Genomic DNA, 16102 nt, shown 5'->3' with positions numbered 1-16102 from the left:
AGTGTCAAGTGGTCCGACACAGAAGGGCATGCGGCCTCCACGGCGTGGTGTGTGCTTCCCGCGGAGTCCAGGAAATTTCGACCTTGACCAAGCAAGAGAGTAGGGCCACATTGGCAAAGAGGATTCAACAAAATCAAGAATGCACGACGGTGGCGTGCATTTCAGCGTCAACTACGAAGATGAAGAACAAAATGAGGAGGTACGTGTTGCCGTTCTTCCTTTCGCATCGCTTTTGGAATTAGACATCATTTCTATTAAATCTGATTAAAAAACAAATGATGAATGAAGGACAAAATGGATGATGCTCACCCCACCTTGCCCACACGCGATGTATAAATCGTGCAATCATCGTGCAGCAGAGGTTGCACCACCGACACCACCAGGTGCACACCTACAGCGAGGTGAAGATCGAAGGCGACGACGAACACGTCGTCAACGAGGGGCGGAAGCGCATCGTGACGTACGTCTCCTCTCCTCTACCCCGCTACTGCACGTGTTGTGCTCTTGTCGGTGCACGTCGTGATATGGTGAGCTCACCTTGAGCCCTCGCCCCACACACGCTCACGCGCCGTACGGCAACGCGCGCGTGTGCACAGAACGACGCAAACGCTGGTGAACCTGGTGAAGGTGTACCTGGGCAGCGGCATCCTGGGCCTCCCCTACGCCTTCCGGGAAGGCGGCCTTCTGGTGCGTGCGCACTGGTGCCTCTGCGTACCCACATGATCCGCTAAGCTTCATTCGCTGATATCTCTTTTCGGTGGCTGGGTGGCTGGTGGACCCTCTCTCTCTCTCTCTCACTCTCTGCTCTCTCGCTAGACGAGCCTGTTGGTGATGGCCTTCGTCTCCGTAATCACGACCCACTCGATGGTCATGTTGGTGCAGGCCAAGAGGTTTGTGTTCCCTTCCCACACTCACACACACACACACACACACGACACACACACGGCACACACAATGCCATTTGGTGTGTCGTGTGCGCCCATTGATCGCGCCTCACGACGACACAGGCGGGCCGAGCAACTTGACCCACGAGTCGTGTCGTTCACGGACATCGCGTCGTTCACCTACGGACGGGTGGGTGCGAGACTGGTCGACTTCCTTCTCGTCTTCACTCAGGTGCACCTCCTCCACCTTCCCGCCGGCGTCAGTGCAGCGGCGTTGCTCGTTCATTGCTCTAACCGCAGTGAAATGGCGCTTTTTTTCTTCTGCAGTACGGCTTCTGCTGCGTGTATGTAGTCTTCCTTTCGCAGAACACCGCCAACTTCATCCCCAACTACGGCTGGTACGCCACACGCACCACGCACACCACCGCACCACCGCACCACCGCACCACCGCACCACCGCACCACCGCACCACCGCACCACCGCACCACCGCACCACCGCACCACCGCACCACCGTCACCACCGCACCACCGCACCACCGCACCACCGCACCACCGCACCACCGCACCACCGCACCACCGCACCACCGCACCACCGCACCACCGCACCACCGCACACAAGCGCACACGTACCAGCGCGTATTAACAGCGAAGCCTGACTCTTGGGTTGGTACGTAGGTATGTCGACTGGCGCATGGTGGTCGTGTGGTGGGTCCCCGTCCTCGTCATACTGGCCAACCTCCCCACGTACGTGGTGCTTCTTTAGCCCCCTCTTGTGATCATGCGCGCGCGTTCCTTCAAGGTGACACGCACACGCACACGCACACGCACACGCACACGCACACGCACACGCACATCTTTCGCAGGTTGAAGCACATGTCGTTCGCGGCGATGTTCGCCAACGTGGCCATCCTGACGAGCATCGTGGTGATCCTCACCGCCGCCTTCATCCAAATGGCCCACAAGTGGGGCGGAGATGATTCGCACCACCCCGAGCCACCGCACGGCAAGAAGGAGCCCTTCGCCATCGACTGGTGGATCGTGCCCGAGTACCCGCCCGCCCACCCACCTACCCACCCATTCACCTATGTCGTTCGTGCGGCTCATCGTCGTGGTGCTGTGATCACACAGAACCGCCGCTGTCATGTTTGGCATGGCCATCTACGCCTTCGAGGGAATCGGAGTGGTACGCAAAGCAGCGAGACTACGACGACCAGGTGTCGCATTATAAATTAATGAATATAATGTAAACATGTGGTGGTGGGTGGGTGGTGGTGGTGGTATTGCGCAAGTAGGTCATCCCGGCCGAGACGGCGATGAAGAAGCCGGAACACTTCACCCCGGCGCTGCTGGTGACCATGGTCGGCTCCTCCCTCAACTATATTACCTTTGGCCTGATCTGCTATCTGGTACCTCCCATCTCGCACACGCACACGCACACATGACATGCACGCACCACCGCACACGCACCGCCGCACACGTTCGCTCATTCGCTGATTGGCTGGTGATGTGGTGACAGGCGTGGGGCGTCGACACCAACACGCTGGTCACGGTCAACCTGCACGACTTTGCCGAGGGCAGCAAGCCGTGGGAGGTGCTCTCCATCCTCGTGACCGTGGGCCTGATCATCGCGATCGCGTCGACCTACCCGCTGCAGCTCTTCGTGGTGACCGACATCGTCGAGGAGGCCATGTTCCAGCCCGGCCGGCTGTCGCCCCGCTTCCGGCCACTCAAGGTGTTCGCCTTCCGCTGCCTGCTCGTACTGGGCACGGCCGGCATCGCCATCGGAGTACCGGACTTTGGCCTGCTCATCGGACTTATCGGTACCAAGAGGCGCACACGCACCACCGCATACGCACGACACGACACGACACGACACGACACGACACGACACGACACGACACGACACACTCACACACGGCTCGTTGTGTGCAGGCGCTCTGGGGTCGACGTCGCTGCAGTTCGTCTTCCCCGGTCTGTTCCACCTGAAGCTCTTCCCTGAAGCGCCCCTCTGGGCCAAGGCCATCTCCGTTTTCTACATTCTCTTCGGCTTGGGCGGTACGTGCCCACAACTTCTCCTGGTCTCCTTCATCATCATCATCGCCACCATAACTCTCACCGCCTTCTCTTCTCACCCTCCCACCATCGACAGGCGGCATCCTGGGTACCTACCAAACGGTGCAGCAGATCGTGGAGAAGTACACGGACTGAGTTGCATTATATCTTGATTTTTTTTATTCTCGCGTTATCCTGTCAGCTTGTGATGTTTGTGGAACGTTCCTTTCGCTTCTTCCCCTTGTTCGTCGTTGTCGTCGTCATCGTCCCCGTCATCGTCCTCGTCCTCGTCCTCGTCCTCGTCATCATTGTCAGCTTCAAGCAGGCAGTTGTTCTCGTCAGTGGGGTGGTGCGGGGTGGGCCTCTCATGGATTGGGACGTACTTGTGCTCCTGATCGCGCCGTCAAACTGCAGCGCTGCACTCAGCTTAGCCGCGGTCCCCTGACTTTGAATGGTGACCGGCAGTAGTCCTTGTCCTGATGCGACAGAGACCCGCCTGATCCTCACTAGCGATGTACTTGTCGCACCCAGCATACGCGTCGAGTTTGTGCGCCACGCTGTCCAGAAAGCTCCGCACCAGAGGCTCGGCGACGACTCCAACGCTCTTCCCCTTCGCGCCCGCACGATGGCGAGGCCAGCCTCCACGAGTCTGGCCATATCGCTCGATATGACCGCCATGGAGGCGGTAGCAGTAGTAGAGGAAGTGGACGATCTCGCTGCCGTGACCGCCACGCTCGCCGGATCGAGTAGTTTGTTGAGCGCCTCGTCGAAGGTATTCTCGATGAGCTTGGCCTCGGCCTCACCATGCGCCTTCTATCAAGAACGGTGCCGCGAAACTGCTCCCGGAAGCGGGGGAGAAAGCAGTCGAAGAAGAAGCCCGGCCGTCCGCACCACATGCTCAACCTGGAGCTGACCGCGCGCCGTTCTTCTTCGTCATCGATGCTCCTCGCCTCCATGGTCTCGATGACTTGCAGCAGCTCCTTGCGGGAGAGTGTGGTCGGGCTGCCTGCGTGTACCGGCATCCGCGTGGCATGCACTTCCTCTTCACCCCGCCTGACCGCGCTGTCAGCATGGCCCTGCTGCGAGAGAGCTCGTACCGTTGCCACCCCAGCACGTCTGCCGGATCCCATTTGTTGTAGTCCCACGCAACTCCCGCGAAAGAGCGTCGTTGCGGTCCCTGATGACTTTGTTGGCCTCCTATCTTCTGGAGCTCTGCCTTCCTTCACGAGGTGGCCCTCTGGTTGCGAGCTTTTATTGTTGAGGCTTACTTGGCCCCGTTGACTTCCCAGAGCCTCCGGAGCCACTTGGTGGCGTTGGCCACCAGGTCGGGGGCGTCCTTGGCGTCCTCGTAGCCCGGGCTGTACACCCGCATCATCTGCCCGAGCGTTGCCTCGCCAATCGGCTGCTGCACTGTCCCCTCCTCTTGAAACCGTTGGCGCAAGTCCTGATCCGGTTTCAGTGCAACGTGTGTGAGCCGCATGAATCGCACACGCGCGCGCATGACACACGTGACTCGCCGCACCTCGAGAAAGGCTTCGGGCTTGTAGGAGGCGAGTCGCTTCTCCACGACGCACACGAAGGCCGGGGTGGCGCTGTCGGTGACCAGCGAGCAGACCTTATAGAGCTTGTGGTTCTCGTACACCTCCCTTCCCTGCTTCCAGCCACGCTCCCTACGTGTGTCGTGTGTCGTTCGTGTGCGTGTGCGGTGGTGCGTGTGCGGTGGTGCGTGCGTGTGCGTGTGCGTGTGCGGTGGTGCGTGTGCGTGTCATAGTCGATGAGCGATGTGGCAATGGCGATATGATGGGGTCGGCCGTACTTGCGTCGGTGGAGGGCCTCCTTGACCAGGTTACGAAAGACCTTGTGCTGGTCGCTCCAGTGCGGGAAGCAGTGCTCGAAAGGACTCGCACCTTCGCTCTCCCGCACGATCGCGGCGTAGAAGATCTCCTCGTAGAGCGTGCTGGCCCGCTTGATCGCTTCGATCCACTCGGCCATCACCTGGTGTGCATGGTCATCATCATCGCCGTGACCATCGTTGCCGTCGTCATGGGGGTGTGTGCGGGGCTCGAACGGCGTACCTCGGGGTCGTGCGAGAGGATGACATAGCGGTGGGGCTGCGCCCTTCCGATTCGTCTCTCGAAGAGCGACACGAAGCCGTCCTCGGCGGGCTCCACCACACACCCATCCAGCTCTATGACAGACACCGGCCACCTGGTCAGCTACTCGCACACGCACGCACACACACGCACACGCACACACGCACACACGCACACGCACACGCCACCGCACACGGGGGAGAAGCCAAGAAGAGAAAGTTGAAGTACCGATGATGCGGCGAGGGACGTCGTCTTGTGGTGAACGGTAGTAGGCCAGTCGGTTGCGCCTCAGCCGAAAATACCTCCGCTGCGTTATTTTTATTATTTAAAAAAATAATAGGCAGCAATATTATTTATTTAGAATTGTTTTTAATTTCAAATTTAAAAAAAGTGGGGTGGGTGCCTTGGGTGACTTGACGAGGTAGCCCGAGAGCTTGATGAGCCAGCCCTCCTTGGAAAGCTGCTGCCCAACCGACCCAACGTCTCCTCCAGGAGCGGTGGTGGTGGAGTGGCGCGCGGTGGAGGAGCCCGCTTCGTCGTCCATCTTCAACAGCACAAGAACCACAAACAAAAGTTGTGTGTTGGTTGTGAATTATAAAAAAAAATGGGACCAATCACAAAGAGGCAGGAACATGTGCGAACGCAACTTGTCGGGCTATGTACATTGCAATGCGATGTGGATTGGGGGGGGGTAACGACATGATAGAATGATCGGCTCTCTGAGCCTTGCGGGACCTGGTTGGCTCAGGCGCTCATGGCCTCGAAGTCTTGGCCGCTACGCGCCGGTAGTGGTTCGCTCATGCTCGCCGACAGCAGCTTCCGCGCCGCAGCTCGCTTGTTCATCACCTGCCTACGCATCGTCATCATCACCATCAAGAAGAAGAAGAAGCGTAATACTGTTAGTTGACTGCAATGTGGGCATGCTGTGGCGTTTGATAGGTACCGAGCGATCTGTTGGCCTTTGCTGAGCTCTCGCAGGTCGCGCGGTTGGAATCGCGTGAGCGTCGTGTCGGCTGTGCAGAACGTGGTGAGCGTCAGCAAAGACCAACTTCAAGAAAGAAAGGAGCCAGCCAAAGGGTGGCGGGTGGCGGGTGGGTGGGTGGGTGGTACGGAGGCAGTCGGGGTTGGCGTGGAAGGTCATGGCCTCGAAAAGGGGCTCCAAGGGCACGAGCCCCGAGGGCTTGACCAACGAACAGAGGTACTCTGGCGAGATGAGCGGCAGCCGCACGAGGGGCACCAGCGCCAGCGCGTCCAGGTGGCGGCTCTCCGGGTCGATAGCGCGCCACTTGAGCAGCAGCTTGAACAGTTCCACCTGTCAATCCAATGCGAACGCTACGCTTAGCAGTCCAACGACACGACACGACACGACACGACACGACACGACACGACACGACACGACACGACACGACACGACACGCACCTCGCCGATGCATAGCTTGGACGAGCGAAGGATGGCAGCGATGATGGGGCGAGACTGGGCCAGGACCTCATCCGAGTCGAGGAGCGTGGCTGCGCTGGGGCCGATGACGCTCAGGCACTGTTCCCGCAGAGCGTGGTCGTCGTAGAGGCACGCCACCTGCAGCAGGCACATCACGTTCCTCTGGTCCACGCCGCTCTGCAGCATGCCCGAGCAGGCCTGCGATGCTCACACGGGTCAGGCACTGCCGTGTGCGCGTGCGTGCGTTGTGTATCGAGGCGCACCTCGGCGAGAGGCTGGACGGCGTAGGTGTGGGCGACGCGGAAGAGCGGCAGGAGGTCGTCAGGTTCGACGGAGACCTCGCCGGTGTAGAGGAACCGCTGGAGGTGCCCGAACACGCGCGGCTCTATCTCGGGCAGCTCCACCTCCGCCTTCCTCGCCTCGCCGTCGATGCTGCTCTGTTGCTGTCCCTCTCGCATGGGTCCAAACAGCATCGCTACGCGCCGGTCTAGGCGTGAGCAGGTCGAGATTGATGGATGATGGAGCAGCATAAGAAGATGAGAAGGTACCGTGAAAGGGTTCGGACTGGGCTGCGAAGAGGAGGCGATGACCGAGGAAGGAGCGGCGCTCCCGTCCAACGAGGAAGGTGACATCGCTCATCGATGCGTAGCCAGAGCTGCCGCTGCCCTCGCCAGCCACCAGAAGGCGACCAAGGCTGTGCTGCAGGCTCTCCACCACCGAGATGCGACAAAATGACGTTGAAGGAAGGGCATCTCTTTGCATTGCGCCGCCGCAGCCTCCTCCACCTTCGACGCTGCCTCTGCGCAAGGCGGTAGCCGTGTTGCTTCTCTTCAATTCCAGGCCCCGCTGGCTCAATTTCTCCATCTCTATCAAAAACTAATCGAACTGTTGACCTTGTTCTGCACGGTCGTTCACGCGTGTCTCGTTGTTCGTGCTTCTTCACGAAAGAAGAATGGACCACCTACTTGCGTCATTGTTGATTCGAAATGGAATCACGCAACATCGCCAACATCCAACACCGTGGGCTGCCAGCAAAAACAGCGGAGAGTTGAGGGAAAGGCGCGCTTTATCAGTGTCGACTTCAACTCACCACAAGGTGTTTCACGCGCTCTTCTTCATCATCGGCGTCCCCTCAACCCTCGATTCACCTCTGCCAAAAAAGCACCACCGACACTTGGCAAAGACAAGAAGCAGCTGTTGGCGCCATCACCTCTTGTCTATTGTCCTAAAGGGTGGTTAAAAAATGAATGCAAGACCATCGAAGCTGGACTGCGTCGGGCCTAGGCCCTGGGCGGTGCCACAGCCGAGGCGGCGATCGCTGGCGGCGGCGATGATGCGAGCGGGTCCCGCTTGCCGCCGCCCTCGTAGCACTCGTGCAATCGATGCCAGATGTCCTCGAAGGTGGGCCGCTTGAGCGGGTCCTGCTCCCAGCAGTCCTCCATGAGCTGCCGCCACTTGGGCGGACATCCGGGCGGCACCGGGGGCCGCTTGTACTCCTGCGTCACCCCGAGCGCGATCGGGATCGGGTCCTCGCCCTCGTACGGCTCCTTGCCCCGCGTCACCAGCTCCCACATCACTATCGAGAAGCTGCACACACATATGAACGATCGTCAGCTCAAGCACAACACACGCACACGCACGACACGCACGACACGCACGACACGCACAACTGCACACAGCGGAAGGAGACGGTACCTGTAGGCCTCGGTGCGCTGGTCGTATCGGTTGGTGGTGATGGCCTCGGGGGCGAGCCACTTGATGGCGCCCAGCCCTCCCGTGGTCTTGCCGTAGTTCTGGGCCTTGACCGCCCGCGCCAGACCAAAGTCCGTCACATGCACTACACGTACCGCACACAAGCATGTGAGCGTGTGTCGTGAGTTCTACGCGTGTGCGTGCTGCGTGTGCGGTGGCGAGTAGGTACCGTTGCAGTTGGAGTCCAGGAGGAGGTTGCGCGCGGCCAGGTCGCGGTGAATGATCTTCTCCTTGTGCAGGTGGAGCACGCCGGCGGCCGCTCCGATGGCCATCGACACTATCAGATCCCACGGAGCGTCCGGGTGCTTTTTGAGGTAGTCGATGACGGTGCCGTTGCAGTAGTACTCGCTCACAATGCAGAAGTACGGCTTGAGGGTGACGCCGCAGAAATAGGCCACGTTGGGATGGTTCGACACTCGCCTGCCGCACGACACACACGCAACACGCACGACACACGCCACGACACGCATGAAATGGTTGGTCCTGTGTTGCAAGAAAGAGAGGGGAGAGAGAGAGAAAGAGAGAGAAAGAGAGAGAAAGACGCACTCCATGATCTTGGCCTCTTGAATGAACTCCTGCACCTGCTTGGGGTTCAGCTCCAGAATCAACTGCAAAAGAAAAGAAAAAAGAAAAGTTAGCTCGTGCGTGTGGGAGAAGTGGTGCAAAGAGAGGTCCCACCTTTTTGACTGCCACGTTGGCCCCGCGCCAGATTGCTCGGTTGACCGCGCCAAAGGCGCCGTAGCCGATGGGCTCCGCAAACTCGATGTCCTCGAAGGGAATGGTGCGGGTGGAGTGTATGCTTCGCCACTCTGAGTCCGGGTCGTCGTCATCGTCCTCGGTGGCAAGCTCCTCCCCCTCGTCCTCCTCATCGTCCTCCTCCTCTTCGTCTTCTTCATCTTCGTCCTCTTCGTCGTCATCTTCGTCATCATCGTCGTCATCCTCATCGTCGTCATCGTCCTCCTCATCATCGTCCTCCTCCTCTTCATCCGACGACGAATTCTTCGTCTCCTCCGTATCAGCCTCCACCGCGCCGCCCATATACTCACCTGCGCACACACCGCACACGACACAGCCCCTTACGGGGTAAGCGCCCACGCAAGCAAAGAACGAAAAAAACGAAGAAAGAAAGAAGGCAAGAAAGAAAGCGACGCGGTAGGAACGAGTACCGAGTTGGGTCTGGACCGAGGACTTGAGGATGTGCGTCTGGAGCTTGTTCTCGTGGACCTTAATCTTGAGCTCGTAGTTGCGCGAGATGAGCATCTTGACCTGCGACTTCAGGTACTCCACCTGGGCCGCCTCGTCCGCCTGCAGCTTCACCAGCTCCGCCCGCTCCTCCTCCTCCTCGCGCCGCACCTGCTCCGCGGCCTGCCGCCGTCGCCGCGCCAGCACGTCCTCCTCGTCCTCTGTCTCCTCCCCGCCGCCGCCGCCGCCCCCTCCCAGCCCCGCCGCCCCGCTCACCGCCGCCGCGTCCTTCTCCGTCTCTGTCTCCGTCTCCGTTTCCATTTCGCCCTCGTCCGCAGTGGGCTTGGCCGGGTCGGCCGACGCGGAGGTGGTGGAGGTGTCGGTGGCGTCGGTGGAGGCGCGGGAGGAGGTGGTGGCGGTGGAAGTGGCGGTGGCGGCCCTGTGGGACTCGGACTCTTCGCGCATCCGCTTGGCCTTCTCCTGGCGCTGGACCAGGCCCTGCAGCATCGACTCCCACTCCTCGTCCCCTCGGTTGTCATCCTGCGCACGCCAATCAACGCCGCCTCGCATGAGCATTGCACACTACGCAACACACACACGCACACGCACGCACACACACACACACACACACACAACAGCATGCGACGTACAGAGACGGTGAGGTTGACGAGTCGCGGCGACTTGGGCGGGAGGGTGGCCTCCTGGCTCTTGCGCTTGTCGGCGGCGAGCTTCTTGCGTTCGTCCATGACCTCGCGCAGCCACGACTTGTCCTGCTCCTCGCGCCCCGACAGCACGTCCCACGCCCGCCGCCCGCCCGCCGCGCCGTCGTCGCCCGACGACGATGTCGGCACCTTTTCGCCGCCCGCCGCCGTCGCGGTACTCGCTGCGGCCGTTACTGTCGGCAATGCCCCGCCGCCGCCGCGCGGGGTCCGCTTGCCCTCGCTCTTCTCCCCGCGTCGCTTCTTCCGCTTGGCCTTTTCCTTGTCCTTTTCCTTATCTTTTTCCTTTTCTCGCTCACGCTTTTCCTCCTTGTTGCCCTTGCCGCCCTTTTTGGCCCCGGCGGTGGTGAGGTGGCGGCCCGACGACGACGCCGAGGCCAGCTCCTCCTCGAAGTAGGACGTGGCGTAGCAGCCGTAGCCGGTCGGCAGCCGCTCGGACGACTCGCCAAAGACCTTGGCCAGCTTGCGCACCGACTGGTCCTTGTTGAGGTCCGAGTAGACCCGCTCGGCCTCGCGCCGGCGCTTGTCCTCCTTGGCCTTCTTCTTCAGCATCTTGCTCACCCGCTTCTTCACCCGGTTCACCTCCATCAGCTCGTGCTCGAACAGCCGCCGGTAGGTCTCCTCGTCGACCGACGCCTCCTGCTGGGTCTGGCCCTGGTGCTGGTGCGGGTGCGGCACAGAGGCCCCGCCGGCCATGCCGCCGGCCAGCATCATCAGCGTCACCGTGTCGACAGCGTCTGTCGACAGCTGGTGCGGAGGGTGTGTGTCGTTGGGCCGCGCTGCGGCGGCGGCGGTGGTCACGCGCGGCGAGGTCAGTCCGCGCGGCGACGGCGGCGGCGTCGAGGTGTCGGCCGCCGTTGGTGGGGTGGCCTGGTTGTTGTGAAAGCGCGGCGACGTGCGCGGGTACTCACCCGGGTAGTGGATGGCGGCCGCGCCGCGCTGGAGGAAGGCCTGGAGCGACGCGAGCTTGCCGCCGCTCTCGGGCGACTTGGTCGTGGTCGTCGTAGTGGTAGTCGTGGTGGACTCGTCCACCCCGCCGCCGCCGCCGTCCCGGCTGCCGCGCATCGGCCGGTTGCCGTCCCGCTTCGAGTCGCTGCGCTTGATGGCGTCGCGGGGTCCGACGGCGGCAACGGCCGGATCGTCGTCAACGGTGTCGACATCGCTGTCGTTGCTGCTGCGGAAGCCCTTCTTGAAGCTCTTCGATCGCTTGCGCCGCGACGACTTGTCCCCGTTGCTCTCGCGGTCCGACGTGTCCTCCATTCCGTCAACCGAAGCACTCTGCTCGCACCACACGACACACACGACACACACGACACACACACGACACACATACGACACACACAACACGCGCACGATGAGAATGGCTGGCTGGGGGTGGAGCCGAGGCAGGTGACGTACTCGCTCCTTGTCCTTCTTGCGTCGACCGGTGAGTCGCAGGAGGGACTTCTTCTCCTTGTCCTTGGAGGAGGACAGGCCGCCGGCCGATGCGTCGCCTCGCACTGACGGCGGCGAGTTGGGCGCCGACAGCGCCATGCTTCGCTTCTCTGCTGGGGGGGGGAGGCAAGAGAGTGAATTATTATTCATTGTTATTTTTATTAGTATTACAAGAATATAATAAGAAAAATAAATAGAAAAAACGAGATGGTGCTGTGTAAAAGATGAATTAAATATAAATAAATAAATCTCTCGATGAATTGGGGCAAATTTGCGAGATTGGCTTTGTAGTGGCGAGGGGGGGGCAGAAACCCAGAAGCGCGCCGCTGGCGTAGCGCGCCATGGCCACCTGGATGAGGCTCAGCCCCGAGCCGCTATGTTCCATCCCACGTCTCTCACCCTCTATTCAATGGCTATTATATTACTTATATAATGGGGTGGACGTTGTGAACACGACCTGACCATTTGGGGCCGCCCCAAGGCCCTAATTTGTCCCTTTGGCCGACATTGCGCGAAACAAGCGCTTTTGCAGCCAAATAAAGAGGCGAACGCGAAGAAGAGTAGAAGAAGAGCTGCACGAATGGAGTTGCGTGTGTTGTGTGAGGGACGGCGAGCGGTACCGATCACCGGGAGGTAGTCGGCTGTGTGGCTCTTGGGCATGGGCAGACGCGCCGACATCACCGGCGAGTTCCCGCGTTCTGTGGTGTCAGGTGAACGAACGAACGAACAGCGCGGGGTGGTGAGAAGGCCACGCTGCTGTGCGCCTGCTGAGCTGAGCTGAGCTTACGGTGCGGGCGCGGGGGGGGAGGGTGGACGTACGGGGGCTGGGCGGGGTGGAGCTGGACTTGCGTCGCTGGAGGCTGCCCAGCGGGATGGCGAGGGACTGCGAGAAGGGGATGAACGACAGCGACGACGAGGGCGACGAGGGCGGCGACGAGGAGACGGCCGGCAGTGACGGAGATGAGTGCGACGACGAGATGACGGTGGCGGTGGTGGTGGCCGAGTCGAGCGAGGCCAGCAGGGGCGCGGACAGCGAGCCGGCGCCGCCGATCGTGAGGCCGCGCTCGATGTGCGATGACGATGTGGTCTTGTTGAGCCGCTTGTTGTTGGCCTTCTTGCCGCCGTGCTGCGGCTGCGGCTGCGGCTGTTGCCCTGGCACGGCCGGCAGGTCGGGCGACGAGAACCGCTCGGGGATGCTGTGGCCGAGCCGGTCGAGCAGGTGGTGGCCCGCATTGTAGACGTGCCCCGAGTCTGACATGCCGGCGACGCCACTGCCGCCGCCGACGCTGGTCTGCGCATGTACGTGGTGGTGGTGCGTGGTGTCTACAGTATTGACAGAGTCGACGAGCGCGTAGGCGCCGCTGCCGCTGGGGTCGGCTGACGCTGCGCCGCCGTACTCCTCGTCGGCGATGCTCTGGAGGACCGAGTCGCAGATGGGCAGGAAGTCGATGTGGTCGACCGAGCGACCGAGCGGCGACATAAGCGAGGGCGACGCCGGCGACGTGCTGAAGCCGCCACTGCCGTTGACCAACGACAGCGACGGGAACGACGACGGCGCGCTGGACGACGTCGACGTCGGCAGCGCCAGGTGCTCGGCCGACGACGGCGACGGCGACGACCCGTTGGTGGTGGTCTTGATCTCGTGCGTGGTCTTGGCGAACTTAAGCTTCTTCACGCGCTGGGTGGCGGCCGACGACGACACGCTCGACGACGAGGAGAGCGGCGACGACGTCGTGGTTGCGGTGCCGCGGGCGAGCGGGCCGGGCGACGACGTGGGTGACGGCACCGACGACGACGATGACGAGTGGATGTCGCTGCCACCGGCGGCGGCGGCAATCGACAGCGCCGACTGGCTGCGCGGGTTGTAGTCCGACGAGGGGCGCTGCGAGATCGTGCGGCGGAGCACGGGCGAGTGCGAGCCTGACAGCGACGACGGCGACGACGATGAGATCGACGAGCCGCCCGACATCATCGAGAGGTCGATGGCGTTGCGCTGGGAGGTGGACCGCATGAGCAGCGGGAACGCGGACTCGTCCGAGGGCCGCCGGAGGTGCGACCCGCGCGCGTGCATGCCCGACGATGTCGACATGAAGTGGCTGCCACCGCCAGCCGAGGGGCTGGCAGAGGTGGGGGCGGTGGCGGCGGTGGCGACGGCCTTGGTCTCGGCCGAGTGCGACCTGATGGACTCCTCCGAGGGGAAGGCCGACGACGACGCGCAGCTCTTGGAGCGGCTTCGGTGCTGCACCTTTCGTCGCGCGGACCCGGGCGAGAGTGGCGCCTTCGACAGCTTTCTGTCGTCCTCCTCCTCATCTGATGTTGTGCCCATCAGCAGGCGATCGATTCGTTTAGAGAATGCGATGAATGCGCATGGAATGCTGGGGCGTGGAGTGAGGAATGTATGGCATGTGGCATGCGGCGTGCATACCTTCGATGGACTCCTCGGTGGATCGAGAGATGGAGAAGGAGACCAGGGGCCAGATGTCCTTCGAGATGCGGACGTTGTTGCGGGTGGAGGCCAGCTCCGCGCGGATCTTGCGGCCCTGGTCCTCCACCTCCTTCATGGCCTCCTCGAACGCGTCCTCGTCCTCGGCGAACACGGTCTGGAAGCGGTAGAAGAACCGGCCGTCCTTGAACTTCTTCTTGCGGTCGACGTGCATGAGCACTCGCCGCTCGGCCAGCTCCCGGCAGGCGGCGATGCTACGCTCGCGCGAGTAACCCGTGTAGTTCATCACCCAGTCCACGCACTCCTTCCCCACTGCACCGCAGCGTGACATGCAGACCGCTGTGATCAGAATTCTTGCTGCACCGAGGCGTGCGCATGTGTGCGTGTGCGGTCGTGTGCGTGCGTGTGCGGTGGCGTGTGTGCGTGTGCGGTCGTGTGCATGCGTACCGAAACAGTAGTGATGTGTTTTGAGGTGCCACCGTCGATCTTTGATCGCGAGGCCACCGTCCTTGGTTGGTCGCGTTGCGTGAACCAGCATTTCTACAAACTACAGTCACATACAAATAAACAAATACAAACAAATAAATAAATGAATATAACAGCAATCCGCACATTGCGAGATGTAAAGTCGAAAGTGTGTAGGTACCTGTGGGGGAATCTCCACCATCCGCAGACCAATCGATGATCGCGACGTCAGCGGCAATGCCTGTCGCAGGGGTTCGCGGACAAAAAACACCACCAGCGCAGTGTGAGACAAAGCCAAGTAGTCGAGGCTGGCCGCACTTCACGACACACGCGTACGTGGTAGAGGTGGTGGAGCAGGCGGCGGGCCTGCGAGGGGTCGGGAAAGCTGGGCTGGCCGATGGCGCGCACGTAGGTGGTCTCCCCCTGCGGCTTCGTCACGGCGTTGAAGTCGAACACAAACTCCAGCAGCTGCACCAAGTGCCAAAAGAGAGAAAGCGGAAGCGAAAGCGAAAGCGAGAGCGAGAGAGAGAGAATAGAGAACACGTTAGGAACACACTAACTCACGGGTGATTGTTGAAGAAGAAGAAGAAGTTGCTACACGTCAACGAAAACACCGTTACTGAGGACGGAGAGTGACCATGACCTCTTCAGTGGGCGGGAACGCAAGAAAAGCAAACAAGAGACAACACCACAACAAAAATAGCCACAAACATATAAAGGATGAAGATTTGAATAATCAAACGAACGCGGTGACTTGTGTCTTGTGGGTCCCCGCTTCCATCTGCGTAAGAGTTGATTGTGTAAAGAAAAATCAAGAAATCCTAGAGTCCCACGAAAGTGAAAAGGGAACGATCGTTCCGAGGATGAAGATGATGAAAGGTCCTTCTCCATCAAAACGGAAGAGCCAAGGTCCCAATTTGCCACACATTGATCGACAGCGCAAAAGAAAACGATTTGTTTGGGGGGGGGGTAATAGGAGTTTGATGGAAGAGAAGAGACGAAAGTGGGCAGATGGGCAGGGACGTACCCCGAGGTAGGAGATGACGTGGGCGAGGATGCGGTCCTTGCCCTCCTGTCCATCGGTCCACTTCCTCTCCTTGTCCACCACTCGCCACCCGAGATTATCGAGGGCGCTCCCCAGGCCGATGATGACGGCCTCGAGCGGCAGCTGAAAGGCCCAGAGGACCTCGAACGTCTTGCCCGCCCCCTTCGAAGGGAATGAGATGCCACCGCCTCCACTTCCTCCGATCATCGAGCCCACTCCGCCACCGCCTGGGCTCGAAGCGGGCGACAACCGCCGCTCCGCCGAAGATGACAACATCTCTCGAGGCCTCTACGACGGCGCGGAGATCGATTTTCTTTTGTGCCTTTGCGTTCTTCCTTCCTCCTCCGCCTCGACTCGCTCCCCTCTATGTGCGTCAATCTCTCTCCACGAAGAACGAAGACGAAGCGGGGGGGGGCAGCTCTCTCTTTCTTCGTTCTTCTGTGTCGCGCTTTTCGGCCGCTTTGCGGCTTGCGGATTTTTTTTTTGCGGTCTCCTTCGTTACGTGTTTTTCGTTCTTGCACCCACGTGTGCAGACCTTGCGGCCCGACCAACCGGAGCTGCGACGAGCTTGAAAAATTGAACCTCGCAACCAGA

At 60.8% G+C, this 16102-nt stretch overlaps 5 protein-coding genes across 5 annotated transcripts; 1 reads left to right on the top strand and 4 right to left on the bottom strand.

Moving 5' to 3' along the window:
• Positions 1 to 139: 139 nt before the first annotated feature.
• On the top strand, positions 140 to 3093 carry ACA1_006170 (amino acid transporter family protein; the record flags this gene model as incomplete). Its single annotated transcript, XM_004355005.1, has 13 exons — positions 140 to 199; positions 384 to 460; positions 597 to 687; positions 817 to 890; positions 1008 to 1116; positions 1212 to 1282; positions 1561 to 1629; positions 1749 to 1931; positions 2014 to 2068; positions 2178 to 2291; positions 2402 to 2705; positions 2818 to 2940; positions 3035 to 3093. The coding sequence occupies 13 exons, from the start codon at positions 140 to 142 to the stop codon at positions 3091 to 3093; spliced, it is 1389 nt and encodes a 462-aa protein (XP_004355057.1).
• Positions 3094 to 3127: 34 nt separating this feature from the next.
• On the bottom strand, positions 3128 to 3959 carry ACA1_006160 (uncharacterized protein; the record flags this gene model as incomplete). The annotated part of the gene is given in 5 exon segments (XM_004355004.1): positions 3128 to 3252; positions 3321 to 3413; positions 3430 to 3547; positions 3562 to 3747; positions 3762 to 3959. 5 exon segments carry the CDS (start codon positions 3957 to 3959, stop codon positions 3128 to 3130), a joined length of 720 nt encoding a protein of 239 aa, XP_004355056.1.
• A 242-nt stretch (positions 3960 to 4201) lies between these two features.
• Positions 4202 to 5574, bottom strand: ACA1_006150 (PH domain containing protein; the record flags this gene model as incomplete). The annotated part of the gene is made up of 6 exons (XM_004355003.1): positions 4202 to 4381; positions 4460 to 4607; positions 4754 to 4932; positions 5013 to 5125; positions 5259 to 5337; positions 5443 to 5574. The coding sequence occupies 6 exons, from the start codon at positions 5572 to 5574 to the stop codon at positions 4202 to 4204; spliced, it is 831 nt and encodes a 276-aa protein (XP_004355055.1).
• A 200-nt stretch (positions 5575 to 5774) lies between these two features.
• ACA1_006140 (BTB/POZ domain containing protein) lies at positions 5775 to 7332 on the bottom strand (the record flags this gene model as incomplete). The annotated part of the gene is made up of 6 exons (XM_004355002.1): positions 5775 to 5880; positions 5974 to 6043; positions 6141 to 6342; positions 6451 to 6666; positions 6732 to 6943; positions 7017 to 7332. 6 exons carry the CDS (start codon positions 7330 to 7332, stop codon positions 5775 to 5777), a joined length of 1122 nt encoding a protein of 373 aa, XP_004355054.1.
• A 416-nt stretch (positions 7333 to 7748) lies between these two features.
• Positions 7749 to 15715, bottom strand: ACA1_006130 (Tyrosine kinase, putative; the record flags this gene model as incomplete). Its single annotated transcript, XM_004355001.1, has 15 exons — positions 7749 to 8055; positions 8164 to 8305; positions 8390 to 8640; positions 8767 to 8828; positions 8899 to 9266; positions 9387 to 9942; positions 10053 to 11399; positions 11520 to 11668; positions 12176 to 12253; positions 12375 to 13865; positions 13981 to 14310; positions 14446 to 14545; positions 14645 to 14704; positions 14800 to 14931; positions 15491 to 15715. 15 exons carry the CDS (start codon positions 15713 to 15715, stop codon positions 7749 to 7751), a joined length of 5598 nt encoding a protein of 1865 aa, XP_004355053.1.
• Positions 15716 to 16102: the final 387 nt, after the last annotated feature.

The sequence above is a fragment of the Acanthamoeba castellanii genome (assembly GCF_000313135.1).
Source record: "Acanthamoeba castellanii str. Neff unplaced genomic scaffold scf7180000083029, whole genome shotgun sequence".
Taxonomy (NCBI): Eukaryota; Discosea; order Longamoebia; family Acanthamoebidae; genus Acanthamoeba; species Acanthamoeba castellanii.
This window is presented reverse-complemented; position numbering and strand designations above follow the sequence as displayed.